At 40.0% G+C, this 20,303-nt stretch overlaps 1 protein-coding gene across 1 annotated transcript in view; it reads left to right on the forward strand.

Annotated features, from left to right (window-relative positions):
* muskelin (muskelin 1) overlaps window positions 1-17,648 on the forward strand; it is a 512,022-nt gene extending 494,374 nt beyond the window's left edge. The window contains exon 14 of the mRNA XM_071674329.1: window positions 13,723-17,648. Within this exon, the coding sequence (XP_071530430.1) occupies window positions 13,723-14,047 (325 nt within the window). The 3' untranslated portion in view covers window positions 14,048-17,648. The remainder of the gene's footprint in view (window positions 1-13,722) is intronic.
* Window positions 17,649-20,303: the final 2,655 nt, after the last annotated feature.

The raw sequence follows: 20,303 nt of genomic DNA on the forward strand, positions 1-20,303 counted from the left end.
CAAAATAATGCTTATAAACCGGGGGAAAATATCCCTGGGGATAGGGGAGAAAGAATACTTCCCACGCATTCCTCACATGTCGTAGAAGGCGACTAAAGGGGACGGGAGCGGGGGCTAGAAACCCTCCCCTCCCTTTATTTTAACTTTTTAAAAGGGGAAACAGAAGAAGGAGTCATGTGGGGAGTGCTCATTCTCCTCAAAGGGCTCAGATTGTGGTGTCTAGATGTGTGTGGATATAACCAAGATGAGAAAAAAGGAGAGATAGGTAGTATGTTTAAGGAAAGGAGCCTGGATGTTTTGGCTCTGAGTGAAACGAAGCTCAAGGGTAAAGGGGAAGAGTGGTTTGGGAATGTCTTGGGAGTAAAGTCAGGGGTTAGTGAGAGGACGAGAGCAAGGGTAGGAGTAGCACTACTCCTGAAACAGGAGTGGTAGGAGTATGTAATAGAGTGTAAGAAAGTAAACTCTAGATTGATATGGGTAAAACTGAAAGTTGATGGAGAGAGATGGGTGATTATTGGTGCATTTGCACCTGGGCATGAGAAGAAAGATCATGAGAGGCAAATGTTTTGGGAGCAACTGCGTGAGTGTATTAGTAGATTTGAACCATGAGACCAGGTTATAGTGATGGGTGATTTGAATGCAAAGGTGAGTAATGTGGCAGTTGAGGGAATAATTGGTGTACATGGGGTGTTCAGTGTTATAAATGGAAATGATGAAGATTTATGTGCTGAAAAAGGGTATAGATTATAGATTTATGTGCTGAAAAAGGACTGGTGATTGGGAATACCTGGCTTAAAAGAGAGATATACTTAAGTATTGTATTTTAACTTTCTAAAAGAGGAAACAGAAGGAGGAGTAATGCGGGGAGTGCTCATCCTCCTCGAAGGCTCAGATTGGGGTGTCTAAATGTGTGTGGATGTAACCAAGATGAGAAAAAAGGAGAGATAGGTAGTATGTTTGAGGAAAGGGACCTGGATGTTTTGGCTCTGAGTGAAACGAAGCTCAAGGGTAAAGGGGAAGAGTGGTTTGGGAATGATTTGGGAGTAAAGTCAGGGGTTAGTGAGAGGACAAGAGCAAGGGAAGGAGTAGCACTACTCCTGAAACAGGAGTGGTGGGAGTATGTGATAGAGTGTAAGAAAGTAAACTCTAGATTGCTATGGGTAAAACTGAAAGTTGATGGAGAGACATGATTGATTATTGGTGCATATGCACCTGGGCATGAGAAGAATGATCATGAGATTCAAGTGTTTTGGGAATAGCTGAATGAGTATGTTAGTGGTTTTGATGCACGAGACCGGGTTATAGTGATGGGTGATTTGAATGCAAAGGTGAGTAATGTGGCAGTTGAGGGAATAATTGGTATACATGGAGTGTTCAGTGTTGTAAATGGACATGGTGAAGAGCTTGTAGATTTATGTGCTGAAAAAGGACTGATGATTGGGAATACCTGGTTTAAAAAGAGAGATATACGTAAGTATACGTATGTAAGTAGGAGAGATGTCCAGAGAGCATTATTGGATTACGTGTTAATTGATTGGTGCACAAAAGAGAGACTCTTGGATGTTAATGTGCTGAGAGGTGCAACTGGAGGGATGTCTGATCATTATCTTGTGGAGGCAAAGGTGAAGATTTGTAGAGGTTTTCAGAAAAGAAGAGAGAATGTTGGGGTGAAGAGAGTGGTGAGAGTAAGTGATCTTGGGAAGGAGACTTGTGTGAGGAAGTGCCAGGAGAGATTGAGTACAGAATGGAAAAAGGTGAGAACAAAGGAGGTAAGGGGAGTGGGGGAGGAATGGGATGTATTTAAGGAAGCAGTGATGGCTTGCGCAAAAGATGCTTGTGGCATGAGAAGCATGAGAGGTGGGCAGATTAGAAAGGGTAGTGAGTGGTGGGATGAAGAAGTAAGATTATTAGTGAAAGAGAAGAGAGAGGCATTTGGACGATTTTTGCAGGGAAATAACGCAAATGAGTGGGAGATGTATAAAAGAAAGAGGCAGGAGGTCAAGAGAAAGGTGCAAGAGGTGAAAAAGAGGGCAAATGAGAGATGGGGTTAGTGTATCATTAGATTTTAGGGTGAATAAAAAGATGCTTTGGAAGGAGGTAAATAAAGTGCATAAGACAAGAGAACAAATGGGAACTTCAGTGAAGGGGGCTAATGGGGAGGTGATAACAAGTAGTGGTGATGTGAGAAGGAGATGGAGTGAGTATTTTAAAATTTGTTGAATGTGTTTGATGATAGAGTGGTAGATATAGGGTGTTTTGGTCGAGGTGGTGTGCAAAGTGAGAGGGTTAGGGAAAATGATCTGGTAAACAGAGAAGAGGTAGTAAAAGCATTGCGGAAGATGAAAGCCGGCAAGGCAGCAGGTTTGGATGGTATTGCAGTGGAATTTATAAAAAAAGGGGGTGACTGTATTGTTGACTGGTTGGTAAGGTTATTTAATGTATGTATGACTCATGGTGAGGTGTGTGAGGATTGGCGGAATGCTTGCATAGTGCCATTGTACAAAGGCAAAGGGGATAAGAGTGAGTGCTCAAATTACAGAGGTATAAGTTTGTTGAGTACTCCTGGTAAATTATATGGGAGGGTAATGATGGAGAGGGTGAAGGGTTAGGGAGCATCAGATTGGGGAAGAGCAGAGTGGTTTCAGAAGTGGTAGAGGATGTGTGGATCAGGTGTTTGCTTTGAAGAATGTGTGTGAGAAATACTTAGAAAAGCAAATGGATTTGTATGTAGCATTTATGGATCTGGAAAAGGCGTATGATATAGTTGATAGAGATGCTCTGTGGAAGATATTAAGAATATATGGTGTGCGAGGCAAGTTGTTAGAAGCAGTGAAAAGTTTTTATGGAGGATTTAAGGCATGTGTATGTGTAGGAAGAGAGGAAAGTGGTTGGTTCTTCGTGAATGTAGGTTTGCGGCAGGGGTGTGTGATGTCTCCATGGTTCTTTGATTTGTTTATGGATGGGGTTGTTAGGGAGGTGAATGTAAGAGTTTTGGAAAGAGGGGCAAATATACAGTCTGTTGAGGATGAGAGAGCTTGGGAAGTGAGTCAGTTGTTGTTCGCTGATGATACAGCGCTTGTGGCTGATTCATGTGAGAAACTGCAGAAGCTGGAGATAGAGTTTGGTAAAGTGTGTGAAAGAAGAAAGTTGAGAGTAAATGTGAATAAGAGCAAGGTTATTAGGTACAATAGGGGTGAGGGTCAAGTCAATTGGGAGGTAAGTTAGAATGGAGAAAAGCTGGAGGAAGTGAAGTGTTTTAGATATCTGGGAGTGGATTTGGCAGTGGATGGAACCATGGAAGCGGAAGTGAATCATAGGGTGGGGGAGGGAGCAAAAATTCTGGGAGCCTTGAAGAATGTGTGGAAGTTGAGAACATTATCTCGGAAAGCAAAAATGGGTATGTTTGAAGGAATAGTGGTTCCAACAGTGCTGTATGGTTGCAAGGCGTGAGCTATGGATAGAGTTGTGCGCAGGAGGGTGGATGTGCTGGAAATGAGATGTTTGAGGACAATATGTGGTGTGAGGTGGTTTGATCTAGTAAGTAATAATATGGTAAGAGAGATGTGTGGTAATAAAAAGAGCGTGGTTGAGAGAGCAGAAGAGGGTGTTTTGAAATGGTTTGGTCACATGGAGGGAATGAGTGAGGAAAGATTGACCAAGAGGATATATGTCTCAGAGGTGGAGGGAACGAGGAGAAGTGGGAGACCAAAGTGGAGGTGGAAGGATGGAGTGAAAAAGATTTTGAGTGATCGGGGCCTGAACATGCAGGAGGGTGAAAGGCGTGCAAGGAATAGAGTTAATTGGAACGATGTTTTATACCGCGGTCGATGTGCCATCAATGGATTGAACCAGGGTATGTGAAGCATCTGGGGTAAACCATGGAAAGTTCTGTGGGGCCTGGATGTGGAAAGGGAGCTGTGGTTTCGGTGCATTATTACATGACAGCTAGAGACTGAGTGTGAACGAATGTGGCCTTTGTTGTCTTTTCCTATCCCTGCCTCGCACACATGAGGGGGAAGGGGGTTGTTATTCCATGTGTGGCAGGGTGGCGATGGGAATGAATAAAGGCAGTCAGTATGAATTATGTACATATGTATATATGTATATGTCTGTGTGTGTATTTATATATATATATATATATATATATATATATATATATATATATATATATATATATATATATTGTATTGTTGACTGGTTGGTAAGGTTATTTAATGTATGTATGACTCATGGTGAGGTGCCTGAGGATTGGCGGAATGCGTGCATAGTGCCATTGTACAAAGGCAAAGGGGATAAGAGTGAGTGCTCAAATTACAGAGGTATAAGTTTGTTGAGTATTCCTGGTAAATTATATGGGAGGGTATTGATTGAGAGGGTGAAGGCATGTACAGAGCATCAGATTGGGGAAGAGCAGTGCGGTTTCAGAAGTGGTAGAGGATGTGTGGATCAGGTGTTTGCTTTGAAGAATGTATGTGAGAAATACTTAGAAAAGCAAATGGATTTGTATGTAGCATTTATGGATCTGGAGAAGGCATATGATAGAGTTGATAGAGATGCTCTGTGGAAGGTATTAAGAATATATGGTGTGGGAGGCAAGTTGTTAGAAGCAGTGAAAAGTTTTTATCGAGGATGTAAGGCATGTGTACGTGTAGGAAGAGAGGAAAGTGATTGGTTCTCAGTGAATGTAGGTTTGCGGCAGGGGTGTGTGATGTCTCCATGGTTGTTTGATTTGTTTATGGATGGGGTTGTAAGGGAGGTAAATGCAAGAGTCCTGGAAAGAGGGGCAAGTATGAAGTCTGTTGGGGATGAGAGAGCTTGGGAAGTGAGTCAGTTGTTGTTCGCTGATGATACAGCGCTGGTGGCTGATTCATGTGAGAAACTGCAGAAGCTGGTGACTGAGTTTGGTAAAGTGTGTGGAAGAAGAAAGTTGAGAGTAAATGTGAATAAGAGCAAGGTTATTAGGTACAGTAGGGGTGAGGGTCAAGTCAATTGGGAGGTGAGTTTGAATGGAGAAAAACTGGAGGAAGTGAAGTGTTTTAGATATCTGGGAGTGGATCTGTCAGCGGATGGAACCATGGAAGCGGAAGTGGATCATAGGGTGGGGGAGGGGGCGAAAATTTTGGGAGCCTTGAAAAATGTGTGGAAGTCGAGAACACTATCTCGGAAAGCAAAAATGGGTATGTTTGAGGGAATAGTGGTTCCAACAATGTTGTATGGTTGCGAGGCGTGGGCTATGGATAGAGATGTGCGCAGGAGGATGGATGTGCTGGAAATGAGATGTTTGAGGACAATGTGTGGTGTGAGGTGGTTTGATCGAGTAAGTAACGTAAGGGTAAGAGAGATGTGTGGAAATAAAAAGAGCGTGGTTGAGAGAGCAGAAGAGGGTGTTTTGAAATGGTTTGGGCACATGGAGAGAATGAGTGAGGAGAGATTGACCAAGAGGATATATGTGTCGGAGGTGGAGGGAACGAGGAGAAGAGGGAGACCAAATTGGAGGTGGAAAGATGGAGTGAAAAAGATTTTGTGTGATCGGGGCCTGAACATGCAGGAGGGTGAAAGGAGGGCAAGAAATAGAGTGAATTGGAGTCATGTGGTATACAGGGGTTGACGTGCTGTCAGTGGATTGAAGCAAGGCATGTGAAGCGTCTGGGGTAAACCATGGAAAGCTGTGTAGGTATGTATATTTGCGTGTGTGGACGTGTGTATGTACATGTGTATGGGGGGGGGGGTTGGGCCATTTCTTTCGTCTGTTTCCTTGCGCTACCTCGCAAACACGGGAGACAGCGACAAAGTATAAAAAAAAAAAAAAAAAAAAAATATATATATATATATATATTATCCCTGGGGATAGGGGATTAAGAATACTTCCCATGTATTCCCTGCGTGTCGTAGAAGACGACTAAAAGGGGAGGGAGTGGGAGGCTGGAAATCCTCCCCTCTCGTTTTTTTTCTTTTTTTTTTCCCCAAAAAGAAGGAACAGAGGGGGGCCAGGTGAGGATATTCCACAAAGGCCCAGTCCTCTGTTCTTAGCGCTACCTCGCTAACGCGGGAAATAGCGAATAGTTTAAAAGAAAGAAGAAAATATATATATATATATATATATATATATATATATATATATATATATATATATATATATATATAAGATCATGAGAGGCAAGTGTTTTGGGAGCAGCTGAATGAGTGTGTTAGTGGTTTTGATGCACGAGACCGGGTTATAGTGATGGGTGATTTGAATGCAAAGGTGAGTAATGTGGCAGTTGAGGGAATAATTGGTATACATGGGGTGTTCAGTGTTGTAAATGGAAATGGTGAAGAGCTTGTAGATTTATGTGCTGAAAAAGGACTGATGATTGGGAATACCTGGTTTAAAAAGCGAGATATACATAAGTATACTTATGTAAGTAGGAGAGATTGCCAGAGAGCGTTATTGGATTACGTGTTAATTGACAGACGCGCGAAAGAGAGACTTTTGGATGTTAATGTGCTGAGAGGTGCAACTGGAGGTGCAATCCTCAAGTACCTCACCATGAGTCATACATACATCAAATAATTTTACCAGCCAGTCAACAAGAAAGTCACCCCTTTTTATAAAAAATTCCACTGCAATACCATCCAAACCCGCTGCCTTGCCGGCTTTCATCTCAAGAGAGCTTTTACTACCTCTTCTGTGTTTACCAAATCATTCTCCCTAACCCTCTCACTTTGCACACCACCTCGAACAAAACACCCTATATCTGCCACTCTATCATCAAACTCTATCATCTATCTATCAACAAACCCAAGGGATATATATATATATATATATATATATATATATATATATATATATATATATATATATATATATATATATATATATATATTGACAGTTGGTACAGAACTTAAGAAAGTTGCTAATCCCAGAAGACATAACCCACAGTAAAATAACATTTCATACAAGCATGAATATGTATATGCCTGTGCATGCATATGTTGATATGTATGTGTATACGCGTGTATGGGCATATATATATATATATATATATATATATATATATATATATATATATATATATATATATATATATATATATATATGTGTGTATGTATATATATATATATATATATATATATATATATATATATGTGTGTATGTATATATATATATATATATATATATATATATATATATATATATATATATATATATATATATATATATATATATATGTGTGTGTGTATGTATATATATATATATATATATATATATATATATATATATATATATATATATATATATATGTGTGTGTATATATATATATATATATATATATATATATATATATATATATATATATATATATATATATATATATATATATATATATGCCCTTCGGTGAAGGGCGCAAGTGGGGAGGTGATAACAAGTAGTGGTGATGTGAGAAGGAGATGGAGTGAGTATTTTGAAGGTTTGTTGAATGTGTTTGATGATAGAGTGGCAGATATAGGGTGTTTTGGTCGAGGTGGTGTGCAAAGTGAGAGGGTTAGGGAAAATGATTTGGTAAACAGAGAAGAGGTAGTGAAAGCTTTGTTGAAGATGAAAGCCGGCAAGGCAGCAGGTTTGGATGGTATTGCAGTGGAATTTATTAAAAAAGGGGGTGACTGTATTGTTGACTGGTTGGTAAGGTTATTTAATGTATGTATGACTCATGGTGAGGTGCCTGAGGATTGGCGGAATGCGTGCATAGTGCCATTGTACAAAGGCAAAGGGGATAAGAGTGAGTGCTCAAATTACAGAGGTATAAGTTTGTTGAGTATTCCTGGTAAATTATATGGGAGGGTATTGATTGAGAGGGTGAAGGCATGTACAGAGCATCAGATTGGGGAAGAGCAGTGTGGTTTCAGAAGTGGTAGAGGATGTGTGGATCAGGTGTTTGCTTTGAAGAATGTATGTGAGAAATACTTGGAAAAGCAAATGGATTTGTATGTAGCATTTATGGATCTGGAGAAGGCATATGATAGAGTTGATAGAGATGCTCTGTGGAAGGTATTAAGAATGTATGGTGTGGGAGGAAAGTTGTTAGAAGCAGTGAAAAGTTTTTATCGAGGATGTAAGGCATGTGTACGTGTAGGAAGAGAGGCAAGTGATTCGTTCTCAGTGAATGTAGGTTTGCGGCAGGGGTGCGTGATGTCTCCATGGTTGTTTAATTTGTTTATGGATGGGGTTGTTAGGGAGGTAAATGCAAGAGTTTTGGAAAGAGGAGCAAGTATGAAGTCGGTTGGGGATGAGAGAGCTTGGGAAGTGAGTCAGTTGTTGTTCGCTGATGATACAGCGCTGGTGGCTGATTCATGTGAGAAACTGCAGAAGCTGGTGACTGAGTTTGGTAAAGTGTGTGGAAGAAGAAAGTTAAGAGTAAATGTGAATAAGAGCAAGGTTATTAGGTACAGTAGGGTTGAGGGTCAAGTCAATTGGGAGGTGAGTTTGAATGGAGAAAAACTGGAGGAAGTGAAGTATTTTAGATATCTGGGAGTGGATCTGGCAGCGGATGGAACCATGGAAGCGGAAGTGGATCATAGGGTGGGGGAGGGGGCGAAAATTCTGGGGGCCTTGAAGAATGTGTGGAAGTCGAGAACATTATCTCGGAAAGCAAAAATGGGTATGTTTGAAGGAATAGTGGTTCCAACAATGTTGTATGGTTGCGAGGCGTGGGCTATGGATAGAGTTGTGCGCAGGAGGATGGATGTGCTGGAAATGAGATGTTTGAGGACAATGTGTGGTGTGAGGTGGTTTGATTGAGTGAGTAACGTAAGGGTAAGAGAGATGTGTGGTAATAAAAAGAGCGTGGTTGAGAGAGCAGAAGAGGGTGTTTTGAAGTGGTTTGGGCACATGGAGAGAATGAGTGAGGAAAGATTGACCAAGAGGATATATGTGTCGGAGGTGGAGGGAACGAGGAGAAGAGGGAGACCAAATTGGAGGTGGAAAGATGGAGTGAAAAAGATTTTGTGTGATCGGGGCCTGAACATGCAGGAGGGTGAAAGGAGGGCAAGGAATAGAGTGAATTGGAGCGATGTAGTATACCGGGGTTGACGTGCTGTCAGTGGATTGAATCAAGGCATGTGAAGCGTTTGGGGTAAACCATGGAAGGCTGTGTAGGTATGTATATTTGCGTGTGTGGACGTATGTATATACATGTGTAGGGGGGGGTTGGGCCATTTCTTTCGTCTGTTTCCTTGCGCTACCTCGCAAACGCGGGAGACAGCGACAAAGTATAATAAAAAATAAATAAATATATATATATATATATATATATATATATATATATATATATATATATACATTGAGATGTATAGGTATGTATATTTGCATGTGTGGACATGTATGTATATACATGTGTATGTGGGTAGGTTGGGCCATTCTTTCATCTGTTTCCTTGCGCTACCTCGCTAACGCAGGAGACAGCAACAAAGCAAAATAAGATAATGAAAATAAAAATGAAAATACCTAAGTATACGTCTGTAAGTAGGAGAGATGGCCAGAGAGCGTTATTGGATTACATGTTAATTGATAGGCGTGCAAAAGAGAGACTTTTAGATGTTAATGTGCTGAGAGGTGCAACTGGAGGGATGTCTGATCATTATCTTGTGGAGGCGAAAGTGAAGATTTGTAGAGGTTTTCAGAAAAGAAGAGAGAATGTTGGGGTGAAGAGAGTGGTGAGAGTAAGTGAGCTTGGGGAGGATATTTGTGTGAGGAAGTACCAGGAGAGACTGAGAACAGAATGGAAAAGGTGAGAATAAAGGATGTAAGGGGAGTGGGGGAAGAATGGGATGTATTTCGGGAAGCATTGATGGTTTGTGCAAAAGATACTTGTGGCATGAGAAGTGTTGGAGGTGGGCAAGTTAGAAAGGGTAGTGAGTGGTGAGATGAAGAAATAAGATTATTAGTGAAAGAGAAGAGAGAGGCATTTGGACGATTTTTGCAGGGAAATTATGCAAATGAGTGGGAGATGTATAAAAGAAAGAGGCAGGAGGTCAAGAGAAAGGTGCAAGAGGTGAAAAAGAGGGCAAATGAGAGTTGGGGTGAGAGAGTATCATTAAATTTTAGGGTGAATAAAAAGATGCTTTGGAAGGAGGTAGATAAAGTGCGTAAGACAAGGGAACAAATGGGAATATCAGTGAAGGGGGCTAATGAGAAGGTGATAACAAGTAGTGTGATGTGAGAAGGAGATGGAGTGAGTATTTTGAAGGTTTGTTGAATGTGTTTGATGATAGAGTGGCAGATATAGGGTGTTTTTGTTGAGGTGGTGTGCAAAGTGAGAGGGTTAGGGAGAATGATTTGGTAAACAGAGAAGAGGTCGTAAAAGCTTTGCGGAAGGTGAAAGCCGGCAAGACAGTGGGTTTGGATGGTATTGCAGTGGAATTTATTAAAAAAGGGGGTGACTGTATTGTTGACTGGTTGGTAAGGTTATTCAATGTATGTATGACTCATGGTGAGGTGCATGAGGATTGGCAGAATGCTGGCATATTCCATTGTAGAAAGGCAAAAAGGATAAAAGTGAGTGCTCAAATTACAGAGGTATAAGTTTGTTGAGTATTCCTGGGAAATTATATGGGAGGGTATTGATTGAGAGGGTGAAGGCATGTACAGAGCATCAGTTTGGGGAAGAGTAGTGTGGCTTCATAAGTGGTAGAGGATGTGTGGATCAAGTGTTTGCTTTGAAGAATGTATGTGAGAAATACTTAGAAAAGCAAATGGATTTGTATGTAGCATTTATGGATCTGGAGAATGCATACTGTATGATAGAGTTGATAAAGATGCTCTGTGGAAGGTATTGAGAATATATGGTGTGGGAGGCAAGTTGTTAGAAGCAGTGAAAAGTATTATCAAGGATGTAAGGCATGTGTACGTGTAGGAAGAGAGGAAAGTGATTGGTTCTCAGTGAATGTTTTTTTGCGGCAGGGGTGCGTGATGTCTCCATTGTTGTTTAATTTGTTTATGGATGGGGTTGTTAGGGAGGTGAATGCAAGAGTTTTGGAAAGAGGGTCAAGTATGCAGTCTGTTGTGGATGAGAGCTTGGGAAGTGAGTTAGTTGTTGTTCGCTGATGATACATCACTGGTGGCTGATTCGTGTGAGAAACTGCAGAAGCTGGTGACTGAGTTTGGTAAAGTGTGTGAAAGAGGAAAGCTGAGTAAATGTGAATAAGAGCAAGGTTATTAGGTACAGTAGAGTTGAAGGACAAATCAGTTGGGAGGTAAGTTTGAATGGAGAAACACTGGAGGAAGTGAAGTGTTTTAGATATGTGGGAGTGGATTTGGCATCAGATGGAACCATGGAAGCTGAAGTGAACCATAGGGTGGGGAAGGGGGCGAAAGTTCTGGGAGCATTGAAGAGTCTGTGGAAGTCAAGAACATTATCTTAGAAAGCAAAAATGGGTATGTTTGAAGGAATAGTGGTTCCAACAATGATATATGGTTGCAAGGCATGGGCTATAGATAGAGTTGTGCGCTGGAGGGTGGATTTGCTGGAAATGAGATGTTTGAGGACAATATGTGTTGTGAGGTGGTTTGATCGAGTAAGTAATAAAAGGGTAAGAGAGATGTGTGGTAATTAAAAGAGTATGGTTGAGAGAGCATAAGAGGGTGTTTTGAAATGGTTTGGTCACATGGAGAGAATGAGTGAGGAAAGATTGACCAAGAGGATATATGTGTCAGAGGTGGAGGGAACTAGAAGTGGGAGAGCAAATTGGAGGTGGAAAGATGGAGTGAAAAAGATTTTGAATGATCGGGGCCTGAACATGCAGGAGGGTGAAAGGCGTGCAAGGAATAGAGTGAATTGGAACAATGAGGTATACCTTGGCCGACATGCTGTCAATAGATTGAACCAGGGCATGTGAAGCATCTGGGGTAAACCATGGAAAGTTGTGTGGGGCCTGTATGTGGAAAGGGAGCTGTGGTTTCAGTGCATTACACATGACAGCTAGAGACTGAGTGTGGACAAATGTGGCCTTTGTTGTCTTTTCCTAGCGCTACCTCGCACACATGCGGGGGAGGGGGTTGTTTTTTCATGTGTGGCGCGGTGGCAACAGTAATGAATAAGGGCAGACGGTATGAATTATGTCTGTGTGTGTATATATATGTATACGTAGAGATGTATAGGTATGTATATTTGCGTGTGTGGACGTGTATGTATATACATGTGGGTTGGGCCATTCTTTCATCTGTTTCCTTGCGCTACTTCGCTAACGCGGGAGAGAGCAACAAAGTATAATAAGATAGATAAATATTGTCCTGATCACCAAAGTAAAGTTTCAAGGGATTAATAGCCATTTTGTATACTTTTTAGACAATCAGTTATAAGATAATGCTTGTTAACCAGAAACACAAAAAAGTAAAACTTTGTTACACAGTGTTATTTTCCTTGTGAGCAGTACTTTCATATCTATGGTGATCTTATTTCCTCCAGTATAGAGTACTGTTCACATAATTGGGATAGCTTCCTATGTACTTCTTTATTAACCGTGGTGGAATTAAAAGCCGTCCCTATCATTAATTCTCTAGGAATCACCTTTCTCCAGCGACTGCTTTCAGTCTGCTGTGATAATTTTGCCCTTTTTCTGTTCTAGTTTTTTTTTTTTTTTTTTTGTCCACTGCATTCACGAGCAGTGAATGTATGTCCCTTCCTTCATGGCTTGGACCCATGACTCATACCTGGCTGCTGCTTCCCATAAATAATGTGTGGAGACCTGCAACATGAGATTGACTGTAATAATACTTACTTTATCCCTTCAATAGCAAAGCTTTCATCTTCCCATCTTCATATAACCATTTTAGCTTTTAAGATTCATGTCTAGAAGTACATGCAGAGCTCTCATAAATTTCTACATTCTTTAGCATATCGTATTTTCCATTCACCTGATATGGCCATAATTAGATCATGTTTTGCCCTTGTCATGTTGCTCACTGTAAAACACAAAATATGAAGGTGGTGTGTGTCATAATGAACAGTGAGCAATCATTTGGGGAAAATAAATTTTCTTGATTTGAATTTAAGGAATAATGTATTGAATACTGATGATTTATTCATCTTCTTTCCATTTATTAATTCCATAGTTTGCAGAAGCACTGTTGGTGATGAGGTTCTTTGCTGCTAAGTTCAACAAGCTTGTGATATAATCATTAAGAACAAAATATTTGTCATGGAAAGACTGTCAATATATCTGTGTGTTATCTTTTATTCTCTCCCCATCTATATGATAAGGAGGATCAAGTACATACATGCACATTAGAAGGAAATAATTTTTCAGAAATGGTGTTCCCAGCCCCAGCTTTACAGGATAGTTTAGAAATGTGTAGTAATATTGATGTAGCAAGGAATCAGCCATCAAGAACCTGTTAAGGTCAAAACATGTACATCGCTTAGCAGATGTTATTACTATAGGAGTTTGTGTTCTTGTGTTTTTTATCTGTCTTGTATGATATGCAAGTGTGATAAAATGGTCTGAAGAAAATCTTTAGATTCATTATTTTTTCCAGTTTGAGCTGATTTAGCTGTAAAGGGACAACAAAAATAAGGTGGAAGAATTAAGTGAGGAAGTATTTGAACAGGATTTGAAGAATTATAAGGAATATTCTGATGTTTGTGTTAACCATTGTAGTAACCATTGTAGATTCTGGAGGGTTATCATATATTTTGTTGATTGATTTTTTGTTTTTGTATTATTTCTCCCCATATTTTGTTGCAGGTTTAGTGAGTTAGCTCGGGAAAATTCAGTATTAGCACTCAAGTACCTTCAGACTAAACTCCACAGTGCTGTTGATCATTCAGACCCACAGCAGGTTCAAGAATTCCAAGCCCTTGCTTCAACACTTTTTCAGACCCAAGATGATTCGACAGTTGGCCAAGCACATTCTTTATCAGAAGATGAGGAAAATGGTTCAAAGGCAGGTGGCAGTGATCTAGGGTGGCAGCACAGGAGACGTTCACAGTTATTTGATCAGTTAACACAGTTCTTCCCAGAGCATATGACACAGCCAAGAGGTAACTTAGTTGACCTCATACCTTACTGATGTATGTCCATGTTTGTCTGTTCTGAACAGAAAGGTAGTAACTGCAGTCATGGCTTCTTTCTTATTTTCATATTGAAAAGTAGGAACTATTTCCTTTGGACTGATATTCACTGTTGCCTTTGAAAACTAGGATTAATGGAAAAAATTTACATTTGGTAATTTACAGTCCCTTAAAGTTTTCAAAAATTTGAGTCTCTTTAAGTTGCCTCAAACAGATGGTGTGATACTATCATCTTTATTTTATGAAAAGAGTAAGTTAGGTGTAAAGGGTGTTTCTCTTCATTTTGCATTTTAGCATTTTATATTTTGCTTCTTGATATTTGGTACCTTAAAAGTGCAGTTAAGATATAATGATGTTTTGATCATTAAGTGCAAGCAAACTATCTGTACATGTGTGTATTTTGTGTGTTTAAGATTAATGTGTGCTTACATATATATATATATATATATATATATATATATATATATATATATATATATATATATATATATATATATATATATATATATATATACCCTCCCTTACCATTCTTCTGTTGGGTTTCTTGGAGTGCTAAGGAAGCTGGCCACATCCCCTGTGTGTGACTGGAGGCTAAGCAGTGTCTTGATGTCTTGAGTCTGTCTGTCTTTGTGTTATGAGTACAGCACAATAAGGCACTTTGGAAGCTACATCTTATGAGGGTTCCTGTGATATACTGAGTCAGTATTTGTGATGTTGGGCATATGGATGGTGTCCATGTCACAGAAAAGAAAGTGTAACTTATGCATGACATAGGGGTGTAACTTAAAATTGGTTTATAGCTGATGGAATAGGGATTAAGATTGGATTAGTGGAGAAGGGGAAGGCATTTACTTTGTTCTCAATAAGACCTTGCAGTGTAAATGTGTTACGTCAATTTATTTCACAAAAGTATATATTGAAATATTTTTTTACTCCTAGGAATATATGAGAAAGAATACTGTTCATGTGTTCCCTGCATGTTGTAGAAGGTGACTAAGAGGGGTGGAAGTAGGGATGCTGGAAATCCTTCCCTTCTGTATTATTTTCCAAAAGAGGGAACAGAGCAAAGAGCCAAGCAAGGATTTTTTCCTCTAAGGTTCAGTCGCCTGTTTTTGATGCTGCCTCACTCACATGAAAATTGATGAACATGCATGAAAGAAAAGACTTGAATATCTTTAGGTAGGGGAGAAAGAATACTACCTCCATATTCCCTACATTTCGTAGAAGGCAACTGAGAGGGGAGGGGTGGATGTTCTGGCTCTGAGTGAAACGAAGCTCAATGGTAAGGGGGAAGAATGGCTTGGAAATATGTTTGGTGAGAGGGCAAGAGCTAGGAAGGAGTAGCACTACTGCTGAAGCAGGAGCTGTGAGAGTGTGTTAGAATGTATGGAAATCAATTCTAGATTGATGTTGGTGAAACTGAAAGTGTATGGCAAAAGATGGGTGATTATTGGTGCTTATGTACCTGGCTATGAGAAGAGAGATCATGTGAGGCAAGTGTTTTGGGAGCAGATGTGTGAGTGTGTCAGCAGTTTTGATATAAGAGACTGGGTATTAGTGATGGGTGATTTGAATGTGAATTTAAGTAATATGGCAGTTGAAGGTATAATTGGGGTGCATGGGATGTTCACTCTTATAAATGGAAATGTTGAAGAGCTAGTGGAGTTGTATGTTGAAAAAAGACTGTTGACTGGTATAAAAAGAGGGATATATACAAGTATACTTATGAACGTAGGAGAGATGGTCAGCTGGCATTATGAGATTACATATTAGTTGATAGATGTGTAAAGAGAGACTTTTAGATGTAAATGTGCTGAGAGGAGCAGCTGGTGGGATGTCTGCTTACTATCTTGTGGAGGTGAGAGTGAAGATTTGTTGAGGTTTTTGAAAAAAGAGGAAAAATGTTAGGGAGAAAAGAGTGGTGAGAGTATGTGAGCTTGGGGAGGAGACTTGTGTGAAGAAAGTATTAGAGAGATTGAATATTTAATGGCAAAGGTGAGAGTAAATAAAATGAGGGGAGTGGGTGAGGAATGAGAGGTATTTAGGTGTGCAGTGATGGCATGTGCAAGAGATGTATGTGGCATGCAAAGGTTGGGAGTTGGGCACATTAGAAAAGGTAGTGAATGGTTGGATAAAAGAGTAATTTTGATAGTCAAAGAGAAGAGAAGAGGCGTTTGGGCTGTATTTATGGGGAAGGAGTGCAAATGATTGGGATATGCATAATAGAAAGCAGCAGGAGGTCAAGAGGAAGGTACAGGGATTGAAAAACAGGGTGAATTAGAGGTGTAGCGAGTATCAGTAAACTATAGGGAGGATAAGAAGCTGTTTTGGATGGAGGTAAATAATGTGCAAAAGACAAGAAAACAAATGGGAACAATATTGAAGAGGACAAAAGGGAAAGTGATAACAGGTATTGATGAAGTGAGAAGATGGAGTAAGTATTTTGTAGGATTGTTAAATGTTTTTAATGACAGAGTGGTGGATCAAGCATGTTTTGGTTGGGAGATATGCAAAGTGGGAGAGTCACGAAAAGTGGCTTGGTGAAGAAAGCTGAGGTGATGAAACCTTGTATACAATGAAAATGCTGCTGAATTTATTAAGAAAGGGGGATGATATTTTTTGATTGGTTGGTAAGGGACAACTTAGTAAAGATGTAATTATAATTGACAAGAATTGGAGGAAGTTAAAGGGTTTAGATATCTGGGAGTGGACTTGGCAGGAAATGGAACCATGGAAGCAAAAGTGAGTCATAGGTTGGGGAGTGGGTGAAGGTTCTGGGAGTGATGAAGAATGTGTGGCAAGAAAGAATGTAATCTTGGAAAACAAAAGTATTATTTGTGAAGGAATAGTAGTTCTAACATTACTGTAAGGTTGCGAGGCATGGGCTATAGATATGATTACGCGGAGGAGGGTGGACGAGTTGGAAAATGAAATGTCTGAGGACAGTATGTGGTGTGAAGTGATTTGATCGAGTAAGAATTGAAAAGATAAGAGAGATGTGTGATTAGAAAAAGAGCATGGTTGAAATAGCAGAAGATGCTGTGTTGAAATGGTTTGGACATATAGAAAGAATGAGTGAGGAAAGGTTGACAAAGAGGATATACGCGTCAGAAGTGGAGGGAACAAGGAGAGGCAAGAGGCCAAAGTGGAGGTGGATGGATGGAGTGAAAAAGATTTTCAGCGATCAGGGCCTGAACATGCAGAAGTTTGAAAGGTGTGCATGGGATAGACTGAATTGGAATGATGTTGTATACTGGGGTCAATGTGCCATCAATAGAATGAACTAGAGGATGTGAAAAGTTTGGGGTAAACCATGATAAGGTTCTGTGGGGCCTAGATGTGGATAGGGAGCTATGGTTTTGGTGCATTACACATGACAGCTTATTTATGGAAGTGAGCAGATATGGCCTTTCGTAGTCTGTTTCCTTGTGCTACTATGTTGATGCACGGTATAGTGATACTGTTTCTTGTGGGGTTGGGTGGTGCTGGGAATGGATGAAAATATGTAAGTAATAATATGTACATAAGTACGTGTATGGGTGTATTAGTATATATATATATATATATATATATATATATTTTTTTTTTTTTTTTTTTTTTATACTAATCGCCATTTCCCGCACTAGCGAGGTAGCGTTAAGAACAGAGGATGAGGACTGGGCCCCTGAGGGAACATCCCCACCCGGCCCCCCGTCCCCATTTCTTCCTTTGGAAAAAAAAAAAAAAAAAAAAAAATATATATACATATAGAAAGGATAGTGAGTGGTGGGATGAAGAAGTAAGATTATTAGTGAAAGAGAAGAGAGAGGCATTTGGACAATTTTTGCAGGGAAAAATATATATATATATATATATATATATATATATATATATATATAGAAAGGGGAGTGAGTGGTGGGATGAAGAAGTAAGATTATTAGTGAAAGAGAAGAGAGAGGCATTTGGACAATTTTTGCAGGGAAAAAATGCAAATGAGTGGGAGATGTATAAAAGAAAGAGGCAGGAGGTCAAGAGAAAGGTGCAAGAGGTGAAAAAGAGGGCAAATGAGAGTTGGGGTGAGAGAGTATCATTAAATTTTAGGAAGAATAAAAAGATGTTCTGGAAGGAGGTAAATAAAGTGCGTAAGACAAGGGAGCAAATGGGAACTTCAGTGAAGGGCGCAAATGGGGAGGTGATAACAAGTAATAGTGATGTGAGAAGGAGATGGAGTGAGTATTTTGAAGGTTTGTTGAATGTGTTTGATGATAGAGTGGCAGATATAGGGTGTTTTGGTCAAGGTGGTGTGCAAAGTGAGAGGGTTAGGGAAAATGATTTGGTAAACAGAGAAGATGTAGTAAAAGCTTTGCGGAAGATGAAAGCCGGCAAGGCAGCAGGTTTGGATGGTATTGCAGTGGAATTTTTTAAAAAAGGGGGTGACTGTATTATTGACTGGTTGGTAAGGTTATTTAATGTATGTATGACTCATGGTGAGGTGCCTGAGGATTGGCGGAATGCATGCATAGTGCCATTGTACAAAGGCAAAGGGGATAAGAGTGAGTGCTCAAATTACAGAGGTATAAGTTTGTTGAGTATTCCTGGTAAATTATATGGGAGGGTATTGATTGAGAGGGTGAAGGCATGTACAGAGCATCAGATTGGGGAAGAGCAGTGTGGTTTCAGAAGTGGTAGAGGATGTGTGGATCAGGTGTTTGCTTTGAAGAATGTATGTGAGAAATACTTGGAAAAGCAAATGGATTTGTATGTAGCATTTATGGATCTGGAGAAGGCATATGATAGAGTTGAGGGAGACCAAATTGGAGGTGGAAAGATGGAGTGAGAAAGATTTTGTTTGATCGGGGCCTGAACATGCAGGAGGGTGAAAGGAGGGCAAGGAATAGAGTGAATTGGATCGATGTGGTATACCGGGGTTGACGTGCTGTCAGTGGATTGAATCAGGGCATGTGACGCGTCTGGGGTAAACCATGGAAAGCTGTGTAGGTATGTATATTTGCGTGTGTGGACGTATGTATATGCATGTGTATGGGGGTGGGTTGGGCCATTTCTTTCGTCTGTTTCCTTGCGCTACCTTGCAAAAACGGGAGACAGTGACAAAGCAAAAAAAAAAAAAAAAGAATTTTTTTTTTTTTTTTTTTTTTTTTTTTTTTTTTTATACTTTGTCGCTGTCTCCCGCGTTTGCGTGTGTATGAGTCTTTCTTCCTCTTTTTCTTGACACCACCTCTAAGCAGAAAATGGCAGTCAGGTAGACACCCTCCCCTCCTTGTATTTTAACTTTCTAAAAGGGGAAACAGAAGAAGGAGTCACGCGGGGAGTGCTCATCCTCCTCAAAGGCTCAGTTTGGAGTGTCTAAATGTGTGTGGATGTAACCAAGATGAGAAAAAAGGAGAGATAGGTAGTATGTTTGAGGAAAGGAACCTGGATGTTCTGGCTCTGAGTGAAACGAAGCTCAAGGGTAAAGGAGAAGAGTGGTTTGGGAATGTCTTCGGAGTGGTGGGAGTAAGTGATAGAGTGTAAGAAAGTAAACTCTAGATTGATATGGGTAAAACTGAAAGTGGATGGAGAGAGATGGGTGATTATTGGTGCATATGCACCTGGTCATGAGAGGAAAGATCATGAGAGGCAATGTTTTGGGAGCAGCTGAGTGAGTGTGTTAGTAGTTTTGATGCATGAGACTGGGTTAAAGTGATGGGTAATTTCAATGCAAAAGTGAGTAATGTGGCAGTTGAGGGGATAATTGGTGTACATGGCGTGTTTGGTGTTGTAAATGGAAATGGTGGAGAGCTTGTAGATTTGTGCGCTGAAAAAGGACTGGTGATTGGGAATACCTGGTTTAAAAAGAGAGATATACATAAGTATATGTATGTATACTTATAAGCATGGGAGGTGGGTTGACTAGAAAGGGTAATGAGTGGTGGGATGAAGAAGTAAGATTGTTAGTGAAAGAGAAGAGAGAGGCATTTGGACGATTTTTGCAGGGAAAAAATGCAAATGAGTGGGAGATGTATAAAAGAAAGAGGCAGGAGGTCAAGAGAAAGGTGCAAGAGGTGAAAAAGAGGGCAAATGAGAGTTGGGGTGAGTATCATTAGATTTTAGGAAAAATAAAAAGATGTTTTGGAAGGAGGTAAATAAAGTGCTTAAGAGAAGAGAACAAATGGGAACATCAGTGAAGGGGCTAATGGGGAGGTGATAACAAGTAGTGGTGATGTGAGAAGGAGATGGAGTGAGTATTTTGAAGGTTTGTTGAATGTGTTTGATAAT

The sequence above is a fragment of the Panulirus ornatus genome, chromosome 19 (genome assembly GCF_036320965.1).
Source record: "Panulirus ornatus isolate Po-2019 chromosome 19, ASM3632096v1, whole genome shotgun sequence".
Taxonomy (NCBI): Eukaryota; Metazoa; Arthropoda; class Malacostraca; order Decapoda; family Palinuridae; genus Panulirus; species Panulirus ornatus.